This window comes from Onychomys torridus, chromosome 2 (assembly GCF_903995425.1).
Source record: "Onychomys torridus chromosome 2, mOncTor1.1, whole genome shotgun sequence".
Taxonomy (NCBI): domain Eukaryota; kingdom Metazoa; phylum Chordata; class Mammalia; order Rodentia; family Cricetidae; genus Onychomys; species Onychomys torridus.
In genome coordinates this window covers 8,579,205-8,606,732 of record NC_050444.1, presented here as the reverse complement: position 1 = coordinate 8,606,732, position 27,528 = coordinate 8,579,205, and the positions used below count along the sequence as shown (strand labels likewise).

The 27,528-nt window shown below is 40.3% G+C and overlaps 1 protein-coding gene across 4 annotated transcripts; it reads right to left on the bottom strand.

Annotated features, from left to right (window-relative positions):
• Positions 1-371: 371 nt before the first annotated feature.
• LOC118578239 (syndecan binding protein) lies at positions 372-27,528 on the bottom strand. Of its 4 annotated transcripts, none has more exons than XM_036178991.1 (9): positions 27,444-27,528; positions 16,283-16,348; positions 14,260-14,338; positions 12,676-12,785; positions 8,375-8,536; positions 6,354-6,529; positions 3,360-3,531; positions 2,295-2,386; positions 372-1,509 (listed from the first exon to the last, which is right to left on the bottom strand). In XM_036178991.1, exons 2-9 carry the CDS (start codon positions 16,331-16,333, stop codon positions 1,455-1,457), a joined length of 897 nt encoding a protein of 298 aa, XP_036034884.1. In that variant the 5' UTR covers positions 16,334-16,348; positions 27,444-27,528; the 3' UTR covers positions 372-1,454. The 4 variants fall into 4 exon arrangements, with proteins under 4 accessions (XP_036034884.1, XP_036034886.1, XP_036034887.1 ...); XM_036178993.1 differs by having other exon boundaries at positions 8,375-8,533; XM_036178994.1 differs by lacking the exon at positions 27,444-27,528 and adding an exon at positions 27,287-27,437.

The following is a 27,528-nucleotide window of genomic DNA, read 5'->3' as shown; positions in this document are numbered from 1 at the left end:
GGTAAGCTATGTAGCAATAGCAATGACTTTCTTTTTACTTAATCTCTGAACAGCAACCATATAATTACAAATTTTCAGTGCTATTGAAAGTATTTTTATAGTGTGGTTAAGAGGGAAAATTCCCAAATCAGACCGAAGTAGTAGAAACTTGAAAGTCAGTTTTAAGCATCAGTGAATACATGTGGATGTTTTGTGATTTCACTAGAGGTGCACCAGTCTCAGTAGGTTCCTAGTCACCAGAAGTGTGGAGGGTGAACAGGGCCTCGGTCTGGCCATCTAGGGCTCCCAAGCAAGTGTATTTCCAGACACAGCTCTAGGGCTGTTCTCAGAGACCATGGATGTGAAAGGACCGAAGGAATAACAGACAGACAAAAGTTTAGCATTTTTATACATTTACTAGGATAATACCAGATAAAATACTAGGATAGGCATAAACCAAGAAAAAGGAAAAATCAAAATAAAGTGCCACTGCCATTTTTGTTTAGAGGACGGAGTTAGAAAAATGGGACAAATTAAAATGGCTAGGGAAAGAGTCTAAGACTACCCAAGGTAGCCAAGTTACATACTGTTAGGATTCAAATGCCAAATTAAATATTGCCCACTTAATCTACAAGGAAAAAGGAAACTCCAAGATTTGTTCTGTTTATATAACAACTTTTACTTGAAATATATAGCGATTCGTTTTTCAGAAAGCAATATGGCAACATTTAGGCGTTTCCTTTATGCAGTGACTAGAAAATCTCCATACAACCCGGCAGCTCTGCTTTACCAGTAAGCTGCTCGGGGCTAACATCTACCAGCTAGATAGAGAGCTAACATCTCAGGTCTCAGAAGGCAGCAATAATTCTATTTTGGCTTTTATTCTAAATGCTTACTGTTGTTAAGGCGACAGTTGAAGCATACTAAGTGAAGGTAGTTAAAATTTAGTGACAATCATGATAGTCTCTTGCAAACTACACACACTGTATAATGCTTTTGTGGAATGAAACCAGTGTTGATTAACTGGAATTTTACACACATACAGAGGAAACTTAGAAAGTAACTATCAAAGGCAATCATCCTCAATGTTCTATGCTGATGTTCTAAAATCCAAGTATGCCACTGAACACGACTAGCACTGTGCTTTATCTAGGACAAAGGTGACCAGTTCTCACACAACTAAGACTATACCAGTCATCCTAACCACAATGGCTTATTAAAAACATCAGGTTTCCAGTAGAGAAACAATTCTAGGAAAGTCAGTAAGTTTCACATCTGTAAAACCAGGATAAGGCTACACCTATCTTAAAATCTGCAGAAGACATCAGATAGAGTGAGGTTTCCAGCCATGATGGAAGATAGGTCCCCATGCAGCATATTCTCCCTGGCTCCAGGAAAGCTTCATATGCAAAATGTAGAAGTTGCCGACGAAGAAGCTGGAAACAAACATTCAGCTGTCTATGTTGTGCAGGTTCTTAAACCTCAGGAATGGTGTGATCCATCAGGCTTTTCATGATGCTTGGCGCCATCCTGCAAGAGAGCCGCTCATTATCTAAGTGATGACCTACTTGCAAAAGTGCCATGTACACTAACCCAAGGCAACCCCAATTCCAGCTTAGCACTGTTATCACTGATGAGCCCGAGGAGAAGAAAAAGTCTTTCAATGAGCTCAGAGCCAAGGAACTGATAACTGAGTTGGCTGAGACTGTCCAGGAAGACTAGACATCTGTACCAGGGTAGATATGCTAGAGACAGTGTGAGTCCTTTATGTTAAGACAGGCAGTTTAATTAAAATAAAATAGCAAGGCTATGATGAGTCAGAAGAGAAGGGACCTACCAATAGTTAAGAAAAAAAGACTACAGACCAAGTCTTCCTACCCTGCCCCCCACCAACTAGGGTGGCTAGCTGCATTCTATCCAAAAGCCAAAAATATAGACAAAGATTTCATTACAACAATTATGCTTATGTATCTTCCACATCTCACTTTCACGTGATATATCAGGATTCTGAATGAAGAGTTTCCAAAATACCATGGTAACAACTATAAGGAAGATAGGAGCAGAAAAGCTCTGGGCAGAGTCACCCCTTGCTGGCCCTTGTCAACTCTCATGGACTTTATGTTCCTCCATTCCAGAGGACTACCTCCTGAAACACACTGGGAAGAACAGCAACGGCCACTCTTAATATCTCACAGGCAAGAAATCCCGGTCACAACCACCATGACTAGATTTCTAAAAAGCAGAACTGCAGACTGAAAGCAGTGTTTATATTTATGTCAGGTGATCACAAGCATAAAGTAGAGCTGTCCACTTACCGTTTAATAATATGCTCAAAGATAAAAGCAGGCATGATTGTAATGGTAACTACAGTCCCAGCTGTTGACAGTATGTCTGCAATCTGAGAGTCCTAATGAAACATAATAGAATTTCACTGAGGCTTTATTTAATAAATATGAAACTGTAATTGTTAGGTTAAAAAAAACACTATATTTGCTGTTCTTGTGCTAATATCTCTGCTGTCGCAATCCCTGGTATGTCTGAATTTTAATTTTACTGACATACATTTTTTAAGCTGGTCACAAAGTTGAAGGTACTGAATAAAATCCTTTCCTTGAGAATGGATAGCTTGCCCCATATACAGTCAACTGATTCTAGAATTATTTATGAATTAAAGTTTTACTTAAAACCTTTAGATATTAAGATAGTCTTAATTCAGCCGGGCGGTGGTGGTGCACGCCTTTAATCCCAGCACTCGGGAGGCAGAGGCAGGCGGATCTCTGTGAGTTCGAGGCCAGCCTGGGCTACCAAGTGAGTTCCAGGAAAGGCGCAAAGCTACACAGAGAAACCCTGTCTCGAAAAACCAAAAAAAAAAAAAAAAGATAGTCTTAATTCAAGAATTTATAAGCCAAGCATGGTTTCCATGCCTTTGAGAAGCAAGCAGATCTCTCAGACTTAGAGAGCAGTATGGCCTACATAGTGAGTTCCAGGACAGCCAGGGCTATTTAGAGAGACCCTGCCTACAAACAAGAACTTTACAGATCAAAAATGTATAAAAACAAAGTATTAATATATATACCAAGACTCCTTTTCTATATTTCTGGACTGAAAAAAGTTGGCCATTCACCCACTCAAATGTCTAAAAATTTCCCTGCCCATGTTTCCACAGATTCCCTGCCAGGAATCAATAGTTTAGCCACCTCGGTATGGGAAAGACAATTCCATGTAGCATCCCAGAGTTATTTCTGTGATGGTCCAAGAGCATTGCTACCCAGAGCCCCAGTTGCTACATTTATTTCCCACCAAGTTTCATTGTCTGAAGGTCATCACGAAAGTCATACCACCTAAATGTTTTCTAAACCAGGGTCCAGTGCATTCCTTACCTTTAAGCCAATGACATTCTGCCCATTGATCTCACAGATGTGATGATCAGTGAGAAGGCCATTTCTGGCAGCAGAACTATCTTTTACTATGGATGTGATTTTTCCACTTTTAAAGATAAAACCAACATGCCCGCTGCTGTCCTTATGCATAGTAATTGTCCGCTCAAAGGGCCTGTAAGCATAAGGGTTGGGTTAGATTGAATCATTAAATTTAGTATTTGGTTACAGTAAGTGCTGTTTCTAATAATTTACTATGACCCTGACACTGTTTACACAGGACACCTGAATGGCCTTTCTTTTTCAATCTCATGACTTGACTGACTTGCTAATCAAGATATCCTTCTGTTAATTTTGAGAGAACAGAACATAGTGCTTTGTGGAATTATCAATATATTTTTCTTTACAGTTCACCATACTTTGAATTAACGAGATGGCTTTAAACTAAATCACTGAATACCTTCAATACTTCTGGGAGCCAATTGATCTTAGGGCATTTAAATTTTAAAACATTGTGTTTATTTATTATATGTGCACAGGTGCATGTATATGGGTGAGTTGCAGGAGTCAGTTCTGTCCACCACATGAGTTCTGAGAATCAAACGCAGGTCATCAGGCCTGGTTGTGCATGCCTCACCCACTGAACCCATGCCAGCTTTACTGGTTTGAGACAGGGTCTCAATGCAATCCAATATTCTCAAGTGCTGGGATTATAGACAAACCTGTCTGGTCTAATTTGTGGTAAGAAATTTAAAACAAAAACAAAAATAAAAAACAGAAACAAAAACAAAAAAGCCACCAGAGAAGCAATGAGAGGATTCCTCAACCCTGACTGTAAGGGAGGCACAAACTACTATTACAAAGGCCATATGAGCATCTGTCTCAGATGCTGCCATGCAGTATAATCCATGCCTATGTTCTGCAACTCTGCCATAGTGTTACTTAAGATTTTAAGGCCATCTGGTTTGTTCACATTATGAAATTCTGCAGCTGTACCTTCCTATCAGTCCCACTTATAAAAAACTTCTCTTATGCAAAATGTTTAAAATTATTTAAGAAGTGAAAGACCTCTCCCAGTACAAACTTCAAGATACTGAAAAAGGAAATCACAGAAGATAGTTAATGCTGGAAAATCCATGCAACTGGATTGGCAGAATATTGTGAAAATAGCTATATTACACCAAAATTAATTTACACATTTAATGCAATACCCATCAAAATTCTGATATCAGATTTCACAGTTTTAGTAAAAACAAAAACAAAAAACCCTCAAGAATTCATTTGGAACCTTAAAAGATCACAAATAGCCAAAGCAAGCCTAAGAACACTTGTTGGAGTTTTACAATACTCAACCACAGATCATACCATAGCTATAGTCATAAAGAAAGCCTTGTGCTGGCATTAAAACAGACAGAAGACCAATGGAACAGAAAGAGGGCCCACAAATAAGGTGGTAAAGCTATGCCCATGTAATTTTTGGCAATGGAGGCAAAAACGTAATGAGAAGACTAATCAAGAAATGACATGGACGGATGAAATTAGATTCTTTCACTTTGTGCAAAAATAAAAATGGACCACAAGAGAGGCAGTGGTGGCGCATGCCTTTAATCCCAGCACTCAGGAGGCAGAGGCAGGCAGATCTCTGTGAGTTCCAAGCCAGCCTGATCTACAGAGCGAGTTCCAGTCAGGGCTACACAAAGAAACTGTCTCCAAAAAATAAAAAATAAAAATAAATAAATAAAAGTTCAATATTACTAGCCACCAAGGAAATGCAAATTAGAACTACTTTGGAATATATTAGCTAACTTGTCAGAATGGCTATTATTAAAAAATGGGGTCTGTGTGTCTGTCTGCAAATTAATACACCAATTGTGGAAGTAAGTTTGGAAGTTTCTCAAGCAATGATCCCACTACTTCACTCCTGGGCATACACCCAGAGACTGCATACCCTACTGCAGATACTTGTGCTACTTATTCACTATAGCAATGAACTGGAATTAACCTAGATGTTCCTCAACAGATAAATGGGTAAAATATATATGACTAGTATTCAGCTCTGAAGAAAAATGCATTCATAAAAGTTGTGAACACGGGTGTCAGAAAATATATTCCAGAGTGAAAATATAAAATCCAATGTGAATCTCCACAGCTTTTTTTATTCCAAATAGCTACTCTGTGTAGAGATTCACTGAGACTTACAGTCTTTAGATCTGGCTAATTTCAACATGCAATTTTTGTTTTTTATTTGCAACATTAACATTTTTTTTTTTTTAAATGATGTAGGTGGGTCTGTGCATGTGAGTGCAGGTGCCTATGAAGAAACAAGATGTCAGAGTCCCTGGAGCTGGAGTTATCGGCAGTTGTGCCCTTTCCAACTTGGGTCCTCTGGGAACAATGTGTAGTCTTAACCATCCCTGGTCCAACTTTATGAAATTGTGCTTACAGATTAAAAAAAATTATAAGACTTTTTCCATTTTCAATTTTTGATATATTTAGGAATTTAATAAAAAAATTTTAGACCAATGTCATTTTAAGATTAAAATAGACTACCCATCATGCAGAACGATTCATCCTCTTTTACTTAATTGCACAACCACCCCAGAGACCAGATTTGGTTTTAAAACTGAGTTCTTGGGAACTCTGTGTCTATTTCAGTCCTCGTGACAAAGGGCCCTGGTAAGGATGCTTAGTCAGTGGGCTGCAGAGTGAGCATATGTATCCTTTCTAAAGAGAGACAGACAGCAAAATCACTGCCTAGAGGACAGATTCCCATACAGAGCTGTAAAGAATATATGCAAAAGCAGAATTCTAAAAAAAGAATCTATGTTAGAAAAATCTGTAGCACACAACTGCAGCAACTCAACGACTGTAATGAATCAACATTTTCTTAAAAAAAAAAAAAAAAAAAGTGAAAGCAGAAAGCTGTATTTACAGAACACTGAAATGAAAACCCAAGTGTACTTGAATCTCCATTTTCACTGTTGGGTCGCAGCTCACCTATCGCGAATGGTCATGGTGATCTTCTCTCCAAACGCCTGCTTGAGCACCTTGTGTGCCTTATCGGAGCTCCAACCCGCACAGTTGTCGCCATTGATCTGGAGTACTTGGTCCCCAAATCTCAGACCAACCAAGGAGGCTGGAGAATTAGCCTGAACTAGCTGAACAAATACACCCTAGATAAGAAGAAAAGAGTTATTTTTCACTGCTATGGCCGAGGAAGTGGCTGATGACAAATCCTCCTACGACTGTATGGGTGCCACGTCATTTCTTAAAAAGAAACAAAACTTTATTAAAGCAATAATACCCCCAAAATAAATCAAAATAAATAGATCTCAGTCGGGACCTACCTGAGCATCCTTGGTCACATCACCCTGCGCAGAGTCAAGTGACAGGAACGGGCAACTTGGCCCAATGCAAACCTCTACACTGCAGGTTCTGATTACACCAAGCACTGCATGTCTAGTGAGTTGTTTTACTGCTTAAGTATATATAAGATGAACTCAGGTTCCCAGCACTAAGGCTCACAACCATGTCTAACTCCAGTTCCTGAGGATCTGGTATCACTTTGTGACTTCTGAGGGTACCAAGTATGTATATGGTGTACACACATACATGCAGCCAATACTCAAGACATAAAATTAAATAAATTTTAAAAATAAATGATAGTCTAGAGTAATAATTCCATGTTTTTAGTTCAAAAACCACTCGTTTCTTAAAATAGCAATACTGCTAGGATTAAACAGGCTAAAAAGATAAACATGTTAGCTATAACATGAATGCTTATAATAATCCATTATGAAATTCAGAAGGGTACCTCTAACAACTAACCCACAGAGACATTCATACTTATGTAATTCAATCAGACGTTAAACCTAATGGACAAACATAAAAGGAAAGCTAAGGATGTGCAGACACATCTATAAGGCTAGGCCTTCCCTACAATCTAAGGTGGCCAGACATGATTTCTGCCATGAGGTGCTATGAACAGGCAGCACCCCACTATACAAACTAGAATGGTGCCAAAGGACCCAAAGAATCTCTGCTGCAGTATCCTGCAGGAACGCAAGAGAAGGAGAACATCAGTGAGGTCAAGGCTTTACAACAAGCACAATGAACATGTGTTGAGGGCTACACACAATCATGCTCTCAGCCCTTTGAGTGGAAAGGTGGTGCTGGCATTTCCTGCCAAGATCAGCCTCATCAGCTAAACAGTATTTTGTCTGTAGAAAGTTGGACTCACTAAGCTAAGGAGTCTTAAGACTGAAACAGAATCCAGAAAGATACTGACTATAAAAAGAAAAAGAAAATCACAAATTGAGGTTTATGAGACCCACCATGTCTGTAACATTTTAAAATGTATCTGGGAAACCTGATTTCATGTCTTTAGTGTGCCAAGGGGATTCACTCACTGCCTGAATTACAAAGAACTTGTTCACAAATGGTCATCAAGTTAAAATTTTATAGACAGAAAGAACAACCAACTTTGCAAAACCATCTCACAAATTAAATAACTATCACTTAGTTTAAAAATGCACACCCAAGCCAGGCGGTGATGGCACACGCCTTTACTCCCAGCACTTGGGAGGCAGAGGCAGGAGGATCTCTGTGAGTTCAAGGCCAGCCTGGTCTACAGAGCAAGATCCAGGAAAGGCACAAAAGCTACACAGAGAAACCCTGTCTCAACAAAACAAACAAGAATGCACACCCAATTCTCACTGTCAGTTTTCCATTACTTTCACATATGCTGCCCTATGCCAAGCCCAGAATTCTATCATGCAAACTCTGTCATAAGGTTTTGTAAAGCTAGTGACATCATTCATTTCAGTAAAGAGAATCAAAAAGAAAAGCTCGCTCATAGTGATCTGCTTACAAGTTCCAGCACAGGCTGTCTCCACTTGTAAGTGGAAAATTAAGTCAGATTTGTGATATTCCTCACTGTAGATGTGTTGTTACAGCTAGCCAAACTATTTTTATTTCTAATTGTCTGATATTAATATTTCAGAAATAAAAATACTTACATTATCTATTGACTTAAGTCTGAGCCCAATTTTTCCATCTTGATCCTTACACAGAATGACTTCACGAATCCCTTGCTTAATTTCTGCTCTTCGAATTCCAGCATCGTTGCCTGTCACAGGTGCTACCATATAGTTCACACTGGATGGTCTTGCTACCAACTGCTGGAACAATACATAATCTGTCAGTGTCTAGAAGCACTTTCCCTGAAAGTAATCGACAGAAAACTGGAGCATGCTCAGTTCTTAGAAATATTGCTCCAAAAATAAGACCCCACAGTGAAGTCGATGTCTACAATGATGGCACTGGTTTTCACTTCTTCGTTCCTCTAGTAGTTTAAGACTCAGGGACTTTGCTCCAGGCTTGTGACTCTAACTCAACTGGCACTCTTGTGTATGAATCATCATCTGCTGCTGAACTACCTCAATCAGAGAACACTTCAGTGGCAGCAGTCTCTAAAAACTGCGCTGCCCAATGGAGTCATATGACACTACATAAAGCTGCCACAGCATTGAGAGCAACACATGAGCTGGGCAGCAGTGATGCACGCCTTTAATCCCAGCACTTGAGAGACAGAGACAGGTAGATCTCTGTGAGTTTGAGGCCAGCCTGATCTACAGAGTGAGATCCAGAAAACTACATAGAGGAAACCCTGTCTCAAAAAACAAAAACAAAAAAAAAAAAAAAAAAAAAACAAAGAAAAAAGCAACACATGAAGAACCATTTCTCAGAAAATATCCCTGTCACCAACAACTACGCTTGTTCACCTTCATTTTGAACATATTTTCCTAGAACCAAGATGTCACACAGAATTTCTGCAACATGTATTTTCCAGAGGATTTCTGTGGTATAATCATAAAATTACCAATTTAAAAATAAACTTAATATGATCAAGGACTTAGGTCAGGAATGAAACAAGGAGATGACATAAAAACATTTATACTAAACTACTTGTGACAAAGTTGCCATGCATGTACAATGGGATTGGGGAAACTGAAGCACCCAATGCAGGGCAGTGGAACTGGGGCTGATCTTATACCAAACATACAAACCAACTCCAAATGGATTCAAAAGGCTTAACTGTTCAGATCTGCTGAAAACACAAGACAAATCTCTTTGATTCTAATCTTGACAATGATTTTTAAAAATTTTTTCACACCAGAAGCATAAGCAAAAATATGTACAAAAGACTACATCAAACTTAAAAAGGTTCTTCACAGCTGGGGCCAGGCATGGTGGTGTACACCTCTGAGTCTAACAGAGGTAGATCTATTTCTAACTTCAAGGCCACCATGGTCTACAAAGACCCTGCCTCAAAACAAGTTCTTCACAGCCAAAGAGGCATTCAGCAAACTGAGAGCAACCCATGGGAATGGAGAAGCTACCTACAAATCACATATTAAGGGGCAAATATCCAGATGTATAAAGAACTCAAAACTTAACAGCAAAAAAGCAAGTAATTAAAAAACGGGCAAAAAGCCTATATAAGACATTTTCTCAAAGCTAACAAATGGCTCAAAGGTATGTGAAAGGGATCATTTATCATTAGCAGACAAAAATCAAAGCCAAAAAATGACATTATAACCTCACAATGTATATACCAAAAAGACATACATGTTGGTAAATAAACATTTGTGTACTGTCATGCACCAAATGTACTTAATATAAGCATTATGAAAAACCATATGGAGGATCCTCATAAAATGAAAATACATTTGCCATAAGTCAAACAATCCCACTTTTAGGTAAATATCAAAAGGGAAATAAAATCACTATATCCCAATGATACCTGCACTCCCATGTTCACTGACGCATTATTCATAGTGACCAAAGCTTAGAAACAAGTGTCTGTCAACAGATAAATGAATGAAGAGAATGTTGTCTGTAAATACACAATGGCATATTACTCCAGCCATAAAAACATGGGCATTTGGACAGTATGGATGACCCTGGAGGGCTTAGACTAACAGAAATATGTCAGAGACAGAATGATAGTACAGTCTGCTCTTAATACGAAAACAATAAATACAGAATTTCAGAAGTAGAGAGCAGAAGGACACTTGTGGGGGTAAGGGGTGGGCAGAGGAGAAATGGGGAGATATACAGACTTTCAATGATAAAGTAATTCTGGGCTCTAATGAACAGCACAGTAACCATGCTGTTAATACCGTGTAACTGAACTTGCTAGTGTTATAACTACATACTAAAAGTTGTAACTCTAGGGGGACAGATGTATATAATTGGCTTGATTGTGGGACCATTTCACAACGTACACAAATTGATACATAATGTTGTACACTTTCGATATACATAATTTTAATAAAGCTGAGGGAGAGAACTAGATAGAACACAAAAACAAAAAATATATGGTATGTGAAATGAATTAGTCACTACATGGAAGAGTTAATAGAAATCTCCAGAACAAATTAAATATAACAAAATGATAGAAAAAGAAACGAGCACACCAAAGAGCCTTATACATGCAAATACTTCTAAAGGAAACTTCAGGTTACCTTCAAGGCCAGAAATGTACACATGGAGGGGACCCTGGTGTGCTCATTACATTAAAGGGAACAAAAACTGCAGACCTTGGCAAAGGAGGTCAGACACACTAACTGGAGCCTCAGCATTAAATAATACCTATAATTGGCTTTTTTCTGATGTGAGAAGATAAATTTTCTACAAATATAGCAGTTAACCTTTGTTTCTCCATACCTCCTTGTAAAGATTTACTTTTATATAATATATCTACATGTGCATCTCTGTGTATTTGCCACTTGTGTGGCTGCCCAAGGAGCCAGGAGAGGATGTCAGATTCTCTGGAGCTCCTTTGCAAGAGAGGTACGAGCCATCTCTTACCAACTCACCCAACCCCTAGGGGGCTGCAGCTATCAGAAACACTTCCCAAGGTCAAAGCTGCAACAGACTCCACCCTAAGCACCTTGTCCACTCTATCCCAGGACAGCAGCTGGCTTCCTGCAGTTCTAACTGGGTTCTACTTTTTCCTTTGAAAATCTCTATCTAATTTCTTAAAATTACCTCAGTTGAAATACTCTGTTTTTCAACTGGATCCTGACTAATACAAGTAAGTTTCAATAAATAAATGCTACATACTGTATTAAACAGTGGCATTATGGCAAAAGAAGAGAAGTCGATTCATTCATGAAGTATGTAACTATACTCATATCAAGTGCTATATGTTATATGTAACCCTAGCACCTCACTCTAATTATAAGAAGTTTGGCTTCTAGTTATAAGAGGAATAATAAAATTGTGAGCAAAATAATATGGCAGATATATACTTCACATGACTGACTATCCACATGGCAATACTGTTTGAAATAGTAATTGCTGAGATATGGAAGACACAACTGAACTATCAAGGTTGAAGTACAAAACTCAATGCACTCCCACAACTAGAAAGGAGAAAACTAACACACAGGACAGAGGCCCAACCACAATGTCTTAGGAAAGAACAAGATGCAAAAGACAAAGGAGAGACAAAGACTTAATAATTCAAGAGTGGGCAACAATGTTCAGAACTACATCTATAAAGAAATCTAAAACCAGGCTGGGCATGGTGGTGCAGGCTTTTAATTTCAGCATTCAGGAGGCAGAGGCAGGTAGATCTCTGCAAGGTCAGCCTGGTCTACAGAATAAGTTCCAGGACAGCTAAGGCTACACAGAGAAACCTTGTCTCAAAAAACAAACAAAAGAAAAATCTAAAATCTGAGACATCAACACTAATGTTCTAAATTATAGTGATATTTTATTTGTATTGTAATGTGATTTTGTTTGTATGTTTATAATAAAGTTGCCTTGGGGTCAGAGCAAGCCATAGCAAAAGCTGGGCAGTGGTGGTGCATGCCTTTAATCCCAGCACTTGGGAGGCAGAGCTAGGCGGATCTCTCTGTGTTCAAGGATACAGCCAGCATGGTGACACACGCCATTAATCTCAATAACAACCATAGAAGACCTGGAGGTCTGTACAGACAGGCAGTGACGAGGAGGTCATGTGGCTGGGTTTACAACCAATGAGAAAACAGAACAGAAAGTCTATAAAAAAGAAAAAACACACAGAAGTAGCTCTCTGGCGGAGAGGAAAGACAGCAGCAGCAGTGAAAGGTAAGGTTTTCAGCTCTCAGCTATTGCTCTGACCTCTTGGCTTTTAACTCTGAAATTGGCTGTGTTTCTTATTTAACAAGACAGTTACATCTACACTAAATATGTAAGTTCCCTATGAATGAGTTTACATTTACATATAAAGAGCATTTTATAGAATTCAAAATTATACTGTACATACCCCTTGGGTTGGTGCTCCAGAGACCATGGGCATATTTGTACATATTTCTTCTTCATTTAAAGTCAATCCCATGTATTGGGAGAGCTCTGGATACAGTTTAGGATAGAGATCTAATATAAACAAATGAGAAAAAAAAGCATTGACAGAATATTCAAAATAAGAACACATGGACTTACTGTGTTTTATTAAAAATAAAATCACATTTAAGGTACAAAGATTTAGACACATTTAAAAGATCCATAAAATGGAAAGACATCTCTCCTTCTCTGCCATGATTAGAATGAAAAGAATCCATAAAATATTTAATGTGAAAGCCCTAAAATATAAATACATCTGAGGTAGTCATCCTTTTCTTGTCCAAGCACTGGGTTCCTAGTCTGCAGGTGTTCAAGTCCCTCATTTAACATGGTCTGAAGCTGGCTGGTGGGGATGGCTACAGGAGTTCTGCCACAGATCTGAGCCCAGCCAGTGCTAGACAGCAAGACTTAAAGTTGAAATAAGTAGACGGAAAAGAAGGCCTTCTAGCCATCAGCAGACCTGTGCAAACCCTGCTGTCAATTTGTGACCCCTGCTGGACACTATCACACACAATCCCCCAACACTAATGGCTGTTGCATTTCTCTAAGGAAAATGGGAAAAATTTGCACATGTTCACAGTACAGATAAAAAATTTAGACACAAACAGAGAATACAGAGGGGTAACTACTCAAAGGTAAAAATTCTTTTTCTAAATAAATGATCTCGCCCTTTCTGTTTCTTAAGATAACCCTATGCGTTGGAAATTGGGGGATTATGGCACGAATTCTGTTACTGCCACAACTGCTCAACTCACTCCATAAGCAGCTATGAGGTGTGATGGCTCCTCTCACCTACCAGGAGAAAGGGCAAAGCTTGCCAATTTATTCCGTTTCCTACCACTTTAAGAATAGGAGCCACAGTCCAATGACATCACACAAACGGAATCTTGAAGCATGAGCAATGTTAACATTTTAGAAGTGTGCCACTTCTGGAGTCTTTTCCTGTGATCTACTTGACTTCAGGGCAGATCCACCCCAAAGACTAATGTTAGACGGCCACGCAGAAGATGAAAGGCCACAGAAACTTAAGAATTTACCATTTACTTTGTATCCCAATGTCTTATAGCACGGTCCTGAGCCCCTGAATCAGTATGGAATCTGGAGAGTAACTCTTAGATTTGATGTGAGACCCAATGGGAGCTAGTTGGAAGCTTCCCAAGCTCCCTGGCAAAGGTGAAATGAAGCAGCTCAGAGTGTCTGCCAGCTGTCAGAAAAGCTTAGCTCCCATGCAAGAGTGCTTTCCCGTTAATGAACCGACCATGTTAAGGCCTATGAGTCCAAGTAAAACACAACTTTATTATGCCATAAAACACAACTTCATACTCACAGATCACTCTCTTGATTATACAGGTTAGCTCTTTAGTAAACCATTTTTCCTTATTGCTACTAGATCATTAAACACAAATTCATGTAACACATCAAAATCCTAGGTTCTAAATTTCAGGGGGGAAAAAAGGCTTTGTATGTATTTCTGTCCAAAGAAAATGAGCCCAAAGGATGAACCTACTTCCATCTGGAGGGAAAGCAGCAGAAACATCCACCAAAACTGCTTGGGTGGCAGGGCTGGCAGAGAAGGCAGTCTGGGCCTGGAAAAGAAAATTCTATCAATATCAAAAATACTTACATATCTTTCTTATATGAGTTATAAGTTAAATACAGAACTTCCCAAAGAAATGAACAACTGAAGTTTTACTCAAAGTTTCATTTTAAATACTTCAGCAACCATTTATTTTCCAAAGGAAACCTATAAATAAAAAAAGTTAGGAGTACCTTAAAAACTGAATGACACCACTTATTTATATGATACATGTTATTTATAGTCAGTGCTTAGCAGTCTCCTGCAAAGAAATCAACTGTGCTTTCTCTTTTGGTATTTGAGACAAAGCTTAATGTAGCCCAGGCTAGCCTCAAATTCCCCATTTAGCTGAATATTGTATTACCATCAGCTCTTGATTCTCATGCCTCCACCTCCCAAGTGCTGGGGTGATAGGCATATGCCACTCTGCTCAGTTTAATGTTGGGGATGGACTGAAGCCAGGACTTCTTCATGCATACCAGAGAGGGATAGGCTGTTAAGAGTTTGGAACTGAAAAGGGTTCTAGGATTGATCGTGTAGTGCTGAAAGTCATGGCTTAATGGCTACTATAAAATCATTAACAAAATAAGAACTGCCAGTTCACTGCTGAGGTGCAGAGAGCCAGATGACAAGAAGGAGTGTTACACTCCTCTCTAACTTCTTGCCAGGGCGTCTCAAGATAAAAAACACACCAGTCACCCACCTAGATGATGAAGCAGAACAACTAGTCCAAGAGGCTGGACTAGGAATGTCTGAAATCTAGTAGGAACAGAAGAGCCATACCCACCCTCCACCTGGCCCCGTTCCATCTCCCAGCAGCTAGCTCTCCGCTCTGAACATTGAAGGTCCTGTAAAGGAACCTGCTTCTCTTAAAGGGGTCAGCTGACATAAACTGAAGTCTTTTACTTTACAGGAAAACATCTGATGACACCAACTGCCTTCTGTATTTTCAAAGTGAAAACGCTCTACTAAAAGCCAACTGTAGTTAATTTAAGTTTAATTCCATACAGAAAAACATGGACAAAGATCACTCTTTGCAATCTGTGTGCTAATCCTTAATGTAATATTAATTGTTTTAGGGTGAATATTTCAGATAAAAGCTTTTTGAAAACAGTACATGTTCAGATGAACTTTGTGAAAATGACCACAGGGGGAAACTGAACACTACAGAAAGAATGGCAGACATTTAAAATTATGGAGCATGCTGTTCACCGCTTAAAATCATCCCTCCTTGGCAGCTCAACTGCACACTTCAGATGCTAAAAGCCACATTTAATAGCCTTCCTGGAAAACTGTCTCCGGAGCAATTTCCCTACTCAGTGTCACTAGGTCAGGCCATAGGACAGCTGCTATTTCTCTGTTCACTCTCCTTTCACCTGAGGACCGTATCAAGAAAACTGCAGCAACTTTACATAAATTTACATAAACCTACCACTGCCTAAGGCGGGTATGCATATTATACACTCCAACTTACATGAGTTATATGCAATTTAAACTGTACTAAGAAAATTAAGCCCTCTGGAGATTGTAAAACAAATTTTAAAGAAATACTATCTGGCTGGAGTGGTGGCTCAGAAGTTATGATGGAGAAGTACAGTGCTCTTGAAGCAGACCCAAGTTCTGTTCCCAGCACAGGAGCCTGGCAGTGTACAACTACCAGGAGCCCTCTTCTGGTCTCACAGAAGTCTGCACTCACATGTCTGTGGTACACACACACACACACACACACACACACACACACACACACACACAAGTTTTGTTTATCTAAAAAAGAAATACTATGCCAGGGCTGATGGATACAGAAGTAATAAAGAATGTCTAGTCTTCTTGTAACGTTTTAGTCTACAACAGACCTAAATAGACGTACGACTACACCAACAAATGCATGCTTACCATTTCATTTCATAAGTGAACATGTTATGAAATTAACTTTTAAAATTGAAAGCAAACATACCTGAATTACTTTGTCTACCTTCAAATCTTCAAGAGATGGATAAAGAGACATTTTTGCAGGTTTTTTCTAAAGGAAAAAAAAAATTTCAAATGTCACAGAAATTTACAGTGTGCACAGCCAGCAACATGCACATAAACATGGACAACTGTTTAATACAATAAATACATAACTTCAAAAGTCAAAACAGGAGGACCACTTAAGGCATATCACAGTTGTTAGCAGACTTAACAGTAGTTACCAAACTCTGTCTCTGTTCCCACAGCTACCAACTACATCCATCACGGATTTTAAACTTTACAAGTAAAGCTGCCATCACTTCACAAGTCATGAAAATCAGAGAAAAGAGGCGTGTGGCTTATGCTTAGCTGACACAGTGCTCCTCAGCAAAACCAGGGTCAGGAAATGACCTTTCACAAGATACATTACTTCTAACAATGAGAGCCAAGAGCAAATAGTGTGCAATGTCCCATGTAAAACAGCACTGGGAGAATACACATATGTACATGGAAAGACTAACATATGCCATCGGTGTTTTTTTTTAAGCAGTGGTTTTTATCTTGGGAAGCAGATACAAGAAGGAAACTATTATCTTTCATTCTTAACATTTCTATACTGTTCAATTTTTTTAAGCTACCATAAGTTGTTTTTTGCAGCAATTTAAAATAAAATTCTCTGAAACATTTAACACTGAAATAAAAAGACACATATTTTAGATTTTGTTTAGATATTCTGAGATAAATACCCAAGACTTCCACTTAACCAAATAAAACAGAAGGTATCCTAATTGTTAACAGGTTTTGGCAATTACTGAACCAGCTTATCAACTTCCCACTTCCAAACCCATTCCTTATCTCCTGCTCTCCAAAACCAGCTGAACCTTAAGATGTACTGCTGACAGAAAGCAGGAGGCCTCATGCTCAGCAAGGGGAGACAGAGGCATGATGCCGTGCTGGGGCCAGCACCCTCTCCAACCAGCCCTACAAGACCTGCTTCTCTAGTATTCTGCACCACAGGGAGAAGACTCATGCAGCTTAGCACGCTATGTTGAGCAGAAAGCCATCAATCATGCTACAGCACGTCACCCAAACCCTTTCCTGTGGCTTTGCAGTAAATTCTAAAATGTGACATGCATTAATCAACACTCACTGGTGAAGTTCTGCCATGTCTGTCAAGGAGCACCTCACAAGCCAGAGAATAAAACTATCAGCAGGCAGCTTGCTTCTGTGGTGCACTCTCTTGGTCTTAGTAGTGGCTCCTTATTAAAACAAAAATCCCAATATAACAGACATGAGAAGTCCTCGTTGAGTTATTAGCCAGGGCTCCTGTGATAGTTTGAAAGAAAATGGCCCACCCATAGGGAGTGGCACCATTAGGAGGTGTGGTCTTGTTGGAGGAAATGTGTCACTGTGGGGATAAGCTTTGAAGTCTCCTATGCTCAAGCTACACCAGTGAGAGAGTTCATTGCCTCTTGCCTGTGGATCAAGATGTAGGACTCTCAGCTCCTTCTCCAGTACCATGTCCCAACCATGATAATGGACTGAACTTCTAAAACTGGAAATTGCCACCCAATTAAATATTTTTCCTTTATAAGAGTTGCCATGGCCGTGGTGTCTTTTCACAGCAATAGAACCCTAATTAAGACAGCTGTCTAAGACACTTCCAAAACATATAGCCTATTGCTACTACCCTTGGTTGCCCCATAGAGATGGAAAATATGTCCCTACTGCTGACAATAACATGCATTCCAGAAACAGGGCTCAGAGATTCCTGAACTGGAACTTACCTGAATGCCTCTTCCCTGAGGACCAGCTTTCATGATACCAGAAGGCATCATAAAAGCTTCCAAAGGAGGAAGGCAACAATCAGTCCTATCCAGCTCTGATGCCTATGAACCACACCAACAACCACTGCAGGCCGGTAACACTAAAGGTACAGTAGCGGCACACATACCTTGTCGGTAACCAACCGCTCTCTAACTGGGCCTTAAGAGCTGCTCGACAAGAAGGGAACCTGGTACTGGAAACTTAGCTAACTACTCATGGATACTAGAAGAGAACCTACAATCACTGCTTTACTAAAGCAGCACAATCCTTAACTATATTCTAAATACTTGTCCTTAAAGTGTAGTCTTCACCATTCATCAAGGAAACTTCCTTTTTCAACAGATGGAGACGAATACATATAACCACAACCAACTAAAATGCAATTGTGTGGAGGTGGTGGGGCGGGGCGGGGGGGGGGTCTTAAAACTAAAACGTAGTCTTCACCCCTCATCAAGGAAAATTCTGTTTGCAACAAATGGAGACTAATACAGAAAACCACAACCAATCAAAATGCAGAGTTGTGGGAGACCAGTCCCAATGCAAAACACTCCTGTACTTACGGCTCAGAGAACATTGCAGATGGGGTGGAAAGACTGTAAGAGCCAGAGATGAGGGAGTTTGCTGTAAGACTGTATACCCTAAAATGTCAGAAGTTACACCCATAAAGTCTCGCCAACCTGAGCTGAATAAAAACAATAACACACATGCCAAAGTGAATGGGACTTACCTGATGTGGGCATTTTAACTAGGATTATAGACTGCATGGCCTTTTATGTCTGCCTTCTTTCATACTGGTTCATACTAAAGGTTCATCAATGTGGTGGCATCCAGAGATGCTTTGATCCTTTTAAGGCTGAATACATTACATTGTTTACATCCCACTCTAGGTTTATTCATTGTGATCTGTACCTTGGGGCCATAAAAATAATGCTGTTCATAATGCTAACACTCTTTTGCATTACTTGTAAGTAATATATATATATATATATGATTTATAAGGTTTTGCATAAAAGTATGTCTTTAATTCTTTGGATATACATAGTTAACATCACTTCATTTTTTTGTTTTGGTTTTTCGAGACAGGGTTTCTTTGTGTAGCTTTGCGCCTCTCCTAGAACTCACTTGGTAGCCCAGGCTGGCCTCGAACTCACAGAGATCTGCCTGGCTCTGCCTCCCGAGTACTGGGATTAAAGGTGTGTGCCGCCACCACCACCCAGCCTAACATCACTTCTAAATCAATGAGGTAACCCTACATTTAACTTTTTTTGTAAACTATCAAACTGGTTTCTAAAAGGATTATACTATTTTTATACTCTTAGATTCTAATTTCTCCATTTCCTCACTGCCACAGTCCGTGGTTCTGATAGCTACCCCAGGAGTGAAACAGCATCTCACTGTAGTTGGAATTTCATTTCCCTAACAACTGACTATGCTGGCATCCTTTCCTGCACTTGGCCACTTGCAGACCTTATTACATCTACCTCTTCTGTCTATGAAGATGCCCATTCAAATCCACTGCCTGTTTATTTAACTGGATCATTATTTTTTAATGGTAATTGTTCTGCTTATGGTCTAGAAATTAGGTTTTTAATCCATTCAGGTTACAAAAAAAAAAAAAAAAATCAATGGAGCTGGTTGGCTTATAAATACAAATCTATCTGCACACTGGGAAGTCTAACAAGATGAAATGTCATGTCCTGTGTCACAGACAGCAACTTTTCATTGCATCTTCACATGGAAGAAAGGACAAGACAGCTCTATGGAGTCTCTACTGAAAGGGTACTAGGTGCCACTCATAACAACAGAGCCCTCAAAATCTCAGTCCCAAACACCTACTTTTATCTTGGTGCTTACAGGTTTAAACAACGAATTTTGGAGGAGCAGATACATTCAGACATACCACATATTTGGAAATCAGATATCAGATATGATTTCCAAATACTTTCATTCTTCAGATTGTCTTTCATTTTGAGTGCCCTTTGTAGCACAGAAGTATTTTGTTTTGATAAAGTTAAATGTGTTTCCCTCTGGCTATTTGTCCATTAAATGCAACATAAAAAAAAAAAAAAAAAACTAATGCAACATAAAAAAACTAACTCGCCAGATGGTGGTGGCGCACGCCGTTAATCCCAGCACTCGGAGGCAGAGGTAGAGTGGATCTCTGTGTGTTCAAGGCCAGCCTGGTCTCCAAATCGAGTTCCAGGAAAGGCGCAAAACTACACAGAGAAACCCTGTCTCGAAAACAAAAACAAAAACAAAACAAAAAAACCCTAACTCATGGTCATTAAAACACCGTTTTGGTCTAATTATTTAACACATTTGCCTATAATATTTGCATCTTTTATCTATTTTGAATAGTTTTTGTACACAAATAAAGCAGTGATGCAAATTTAATTCTTTTCTATTTGGACATCAAGATGTTGGCTCTGGCACTGTCTTTGGAAAAGGCTAGGTTTTTCTTACTGAATTGGGCCTAGTTCAAAGTCAATTGATGGTTAAGTATATCATGATTCCTGGCCCCTATTCTACTGGTTTATTTTAACCCGTACCAGTTTTGATTACTATGCCTTTGTACTGTTTTGAGTATGAATTTTCCCACACTATTGTTATTCTACATCCACTTTAGTTTAGGGTGAACTCTGGAATCAGCACTTTCTATCCAGTGTCCATCTCTGACAATTTCACACAGTGAATTCTGGTTACTCTCACCCCACCCTTCCTCACATTTTAAACATAGAATCTGCACTTATGGGCATGTACTAGATCTGGGGGCTGCAGAGATCTGAGTGGTTAAAAGCACACATTACTCTTGTAGAGGATCAGTTCCCAGCACCAATGTCGACAGTTTACAACTGCCTGTAACTGCTCAAGTTTGAATCCATTGTATTTTATTTTTGTCACTGATATTTTTTAGTTTTTCCTTCAATTTCTTTTACACTAAAAATTATTTATATTTTGGTTTCTACTTTACCCTGTGGTCAAAAAGTTGCTTGATATATTCTTAGAACTGTTGAGATGTAATGACCTCATAGGCGATCTTTCTTAGGAGTATGCTGTACATGCACTTGAAAGTGTCTTCTATGAATGGATGGAATGTCCTGCTAATTAATGTCTTTAGGTCCATTTGGTCTACAGTATTGCTCAAGTCCCCTGCTGTCTTGCTAATGCTCCATTTGGATGTCCTCTCCACTATCAGAGCTCTCATAAGAAAGTCCATTATGCTGCTGTTTCTCCTTTGTCCCTATCTGCTTTATGTATTTTAAGAATTTGAGGTTGTAAGTGCTTGCTTTCTGAGTGGGTGCTCTTAGTACTATAGCACCACCCCTTTGCTTCTGGAGTGTCCTATGCCAGTGGTTCTCAACCTTCCTAATGCTGCAACATTTAATACAGTTCCTTATGTTGTGGTGACCCCAACTATTTTCATTGCTACTTCACAGATATAACTTTGCTACTGTTATGAATTATAATGTAAGTATCTGACATGCAGAATATCTAATATGTGATCCCCTGTAAAAGGGTCTTTCGACCTCCAAAGGGGTCATGACCCACAGGTTGAGAACCATTAATCCTATGCTTACCACACAAAACATGCTCAATTTACCATATATTAATATCTAATCCCAGCACTCAGGAAGCAGAGGCAACCAGATCTTTGTGAATTTGACACCAGCCTAGTCCACAGAATGAGTTCTAGGATAGCCAAGGCTACACAATGAAACCCTATCTCACCTCCCCGCCCCCCCCCAAAAAGGGAAAAAATAACAGTCTCTAAACTGGGAAGGACAAGTAATATTTGCCGGGTCTAAGTACTTCTGTCAAATTACTGAACCTAATTAGAGGGAGGGGTCAGAAGGAAGGGCTATACCTTGTCTCATGCTGAAAGCCATCAAAGGCCTGGAGCAATAGCTGTCAACCTATGGGTTGCAACCCCCTTGGATTCAAAAGACCCTTTCACAGGCATCATACATCAGATATCCTACTTATCAGATAGTTACATTATGATTCATATCAATAGCAAAATTACAGTTATGAAGTAGCAATAAAATAATTCTATGGTTGGGGTCACCACAACATGAGAAATTGTGTTAGCGGGTAGCAAATGCAGTAGTAGGAAGGCTAAGAAGCACTGGCCTAGAGGAGAGAGAAGCTTAAGCAACGGCTGATTATTCACCGAGGAGAAAATCGAGCCAGCTAATAGTTTACTTGGCTTACCATTTACTCCTGTACCACCAGCTTTCAACCCATGTTTCTATGTCATGTCATGTACAGTATAGACAACTGACCTTTTCCATTCATTCATTCATGTTTTGTGTCCTCTGCTTAGCAGTTTCGTCTTTGTGTACCTGAAACTTCCTTGCCAGCAGTTGAGAGCTCAGTGTTCTCTCATTTGGGTGTGCATGTGCAGCTATGCACTTCTCACTTATTCTCACTTCCTTTCTATAACCCTCTCTGTGGTTACCATGAGGCTTTAAACAGCTGACCACCTGTGTGAGGAGGTAACCATTTTCAGGACTGTGACCTCTCCTTCCACCATGGTACCATGGTACAGGAATCAAACTCAGCTTGTTAGGATCGCAAGGCAAAAGCCTTTGCCAGCTGAGTCACCTCCCAGGCCCCACACTTACCTTTTACAAATGAGCTCTGTGCTGTCATGTTTTGCTGGTGAACATCCTCTACCAGAAGCCATTTGTTGGACTCCTTTTATCACCTATTAAAGGGCTAATCTGGTAGGAAACTCCACCATTTTTTCTAGGGCACTACAGATGCTTTGTCTATGAATGGCAGTTCTGCTACATACAATACTTTGCAGAAGGATTATCAAACTTTGGATAGATAACACTCTGCAAGGGCCTGTATAAGTTCTGCTGAAACCTCTGCCCTTAGCCCTACCAAGGCCCTTGTACATGATGAGTTGTTCTTCTCTTGCAGCTCTCTCTAATTTGTTAATTTGATACTTCTGATTTGCTCCAATTTGCTGTGTACAGGATTCCTTGACTGTCTTTTCCTTTCTCCAGATTTGGGAGTTTGGGGCATATTTTTAAAGCAGATTTTCAGTACCTTCTCTGCTCTGAAAGTTTCTGAAGGCTAAAGTTGTGAGTTTAAATTACTGTTCTTTAGAAATAATAAAACAAAAATGCCTCTAACTTGTAAGCCCTACTTGCCCAAGGACAGACAACTTCCTGGAATGTTGGGGACTTCTGTTCCTGTAACAAGCCACTTGTTTTCACTTTTGTAAACAAGATTGGTTGCCCAACTGCATAGGATGTGCTTCATCAACCATAGGTGGGAAGTGTGTAGGCAGGATGTATGCTTACCCCCACTGGATGAAGATGTACGTTGTAGCCCTGTGGGTTTGTGGGTTTTGCCTTTATAGGCACCTTACTATTATAATCTGTGGTCATTCTCTGGGAAACCCAGGTATGGACATGGCCAGTGTCCATTGTCCTAGCTAGTATTTATAATAAAGCTTGTTTCAAAGTTGGCTAAAAAAATGTGGTAGTGGTCTTATTCTCACCTGGTGGGATTAACAAATTTTGTATCAGCATGATGGCTTATAAACCAAGTGTTCCTGTAACATCCTCAAGTTCCATAATTTGACAGAAATGCTCAAGCCTCAACAAAATGCTACTTATCTTCCCGGTTAATTATAGTGTACAAATCTGACAGAGATGCACCAAATGGGGGTGGGTGGGGGCGCAGGGCAGGAGTGGAGGGCTAGCTGATCTCCATAAACAGCTATAAGAAACACTCTTCCATCCCAGCATACTTGCCACCACAGTAAAGAAATGTCCTCTGCATTATGATGGAATGCCCTCTTGCTTTAGGCCAATCACTGGCCCCAGCTGTGCTTTGTTTCTGTTTTCCATATTAACAATTGACAGAATAATTTTCTCCTTGGTGAACAAAACGTACTCATTGATCAAGCTTTGCTTAAGCTTCTCTTCCCTTTAGGCCTCTGCACTTTGACCTACTTTCAGCTTGAGCCAGGGATACCCCTTCATTCCGGCCCCTCCCTACAGGAACAAGCTGACTTCCCTAGACTAGGACTTGAGTTTGCCACTCTGCCTCCTGCTGATCCCCTCCCCGACCTCCTCACCTTGTTTCTCCTTGGTATAGCCAGCTAACCTTTTTCCACCTATGCCAAATAGATGTTTACAGATATCATGCATGGCACTTCCTGCTCTCGCAAACCTCCTTTAGAAAGAAGTCCTTCTAGCCAGAATCAACTGACAGTCTAGAAGGCAGCACAGGACAGCTATCACAGCCCTTCTTCCCTGGGCAACCCTAGCCTTCTCCACATCCACTTATGCACCCGCCCCACGCAGCCCCAGCTCCCCAGCTCCACATGAAACTCCTCCCACTGCTGATAAGACAAGGAAGGGGTGCTGGCAAGAGAGGCTTCTGGGACAGAACTGGGCCTTCGATGACCCTGGGTGCAGGATCAAGACTGCTTCTAGCCTCTCTCCGTCCCCTCCTCTTGTTAGTTTACATAAGCAACAGTGCTAGAAAGAGCCAACAAAATCATCCAGCTAACTGTTTATCACTGTTGGTGGATGAGATCATAGGCATTTATCTTCCACGCCACAACTGGAAGAACAATCCAATCCCTTCAAGCAAGAAGTGGGTCATTTAATTACTATTTCCACAGCAAAGCCAATTACTAATCCACCTATGTGACCTATACTGTATCCCATAAACTGAGATTGAATCTGGCATTGATTCCAGGGTACAGAACAGTTTGCCAAAAGCCGTTCCCCAGCTTCCTCTACTTCCCTCCATCCCGTCACAGGGGCTGAGTCTCTCATCTGATTCCAAGTGTCGAAAGTATTGAGCTCTTTGTGCAGGACCGTGAAACTACCCTTGACTGGAATTTTACAATGGCCAAGTGAATTATGAGAATTCTAAAAATATTACACCAGTCAAGAGTTCTCATTTTAATCCCTTACAATTCCTATTAAACCATCATGTGCTGACTAAGTCACAGAATTCTGCTTCTAGGCTTCCCATTTGGAATGATGGCACGATATATCACCCAATGCCCCTGAAGGCTCCCAGAGTCAAATTAGCACCCAAAGTCCTCGATATCCGAGGAGTTTGACACTAACCTCCATAGCAGCTGCTCTGCTGTTCTTATTCCTTGGAAAGAACTGATGCTTTCAACAATCAGCCCCTCAAGCAGGACTAGGCTACCACACATTGGCTGAAAGCCCAATACCCCATCATGTCTTATGAATAGCCCTGAACCCAATGCACCAGTAGGCTTTAGAAAATGTCGCCCAAAGGTGTGTCTGTTGCAGAGACTTTTTTTCTAATGATTTGGGTCATACCAGAATCTCTTCAAAACATAAAGACAACAATGAAAAGGACTACAAAAATTTTAGCTGTAGAGCTGGTGCCTTCTAGAAAGGACAGTTACTGTGGGTGGGACAGAGTAATGCTTCATTTCACTGCTGCACTGCTGTTCTGAGCAATTCGACTGCTCCTGTAGGCATCTTAGGGTTTTTGTTTGTTTGTTTGTTTGGTTGGTTGGTTGGTTGTTTAGCATCATTTGGAAAAATTAGTGTCTGAAGAAGTAACTTCTAAGTTGATAAGAATTTTCTACCTACCCCTCAACACCAAGCAATATGGTGTTGCTTCCTTGGGCCTCTGACCCACTCACAGCTCAAACAAGGGAGGTGATATTTTGGAAAAACTAGGGGGTTGTTGTTGTTCATAATAAAAATCTAGAATGTTTTCCTCTTTTGGCCACAGTTGCAGAGAAGAAAACTAAAGGGTAAGGGGATGCACGTAAGACCAGCTAGTGTATTACAGGCTTATAGTGAGGGACCTCACCATCTACACTGAGGCTTTAGAGGACATCCTTCTAGCTGAAGCTCCTCAAACCTGAGAATCAGTAAATAAACAACTTATTTCTATTTAGTAGGAGAAACAAGATTCTTCAGTGCCAGGAAGAACTTGGTCCTGTGGCATTTTTAGACAAGCCCCACCCACCAATCTCACTAAGAGGGTGTTAGTTTTCTTTCACAGCATTACTTGTATTTACTGTGCATGTTTATAGAGGCCAACTGTGGAAAACATGTACAAAAGGTGATCAGCAGGAACCATTAAAGTAGGCAGCTTAAAAAAACCAACTACACTGATTATTCTATTTAATATTTATAAACCTAAACGAAAATTCTCTTTAAACAAGGAACAAAAATGGATACTCAGTCAATCATCCTAAACCACTCAAGTTACTAAAGATATTTATGATATTTGACCAGAGAAATAAGAAAATATCAACAAGTAGTACTGAGAGAACCCACTGATAGTTGAGATCTGGAATCAATATTGTGTTCTAATGACCCAAGTGCAAGAAAAACCAAAGGCAATGATGTGTTAGAACAGAGATCTATTTGAAATCTTCGCAATGGTTAAAGGACACAGCCACACATTCTAGTAAACAAATAACTATCGTCAGATCTGGCAACAATAGTGGGAAGTGGTGTCATGCTCATTTTATGGGACTGTTTAATCAAAAAGTACATTGAATTGCTAATCAGTCCCTTCTTGTTCATGATTTTTAAATCTTCATTAATGGCTACAGCCCATAGCTAAAGTCTGCTTCCAAAGTAACTTTGTTATAACGGAGTGATTGTTTACTGAAACTTCTGAGTCTTTCCACTTCCTTATTTCCTGGCGTAATAGTCATGTACCACGTAAGACCTGAAAGTTTAAGGAACTAAGCTGCTCACAGGCTGGAAATGAAGATTTTCAGTTTGTCTTCAGCCTTAAAACGAGAAAATGAATGTACAAATCTGTTTAATGTCTCACCTTTACGTTGAAAAAGTACGACAATTTACCAGGCCAGCAGCTATTTTAACGTAACTTTCGTTCTTAAACATTGTTCTTGGTGTAATGCGGGCATGTTAAGAATTTCAAACCCGACACTTTCTAATCTACCTAAGGGAGAAACGCCGCTGTGTGTCTGAAGTCTAGACGAATACAACAGACGATCCCACACACTCCACGGCTCCATAACTGCACTTCGGAAACTGGAAAGTTTCCACGTCCATAGCCTCCCTCCTCCCGGTATTAGAAGGAAATCCTCAGAGGAGAGCTGAGTCACCAGACCTCCAGGGACAGTTCCTGTGCACACACCCTCCCCGCCCCCTCCAAGAGCCGCCGCTCAGCAGCTAACCGTTGTCGCCTCCGGTCGGTCCCCGCCCGGGCCGTCCAGATGCCGCCGAGGACTCGACCAAGGACGGCCGAGTGCGGGTGGGGGTGCCGGCCGGGCCCAGGCGGTGCCCGGAGCAGCTTCCGGACCTCCCGGGGCCGGGGCCCTCGCTGCCGCTCACCTGCACCGACGACCGAGACGCTCCCGCCGCTCGCTCCGGCACCCGACTAGCGAAGCTCACCGCCCGCCCTGTGCGTCATCCCCGC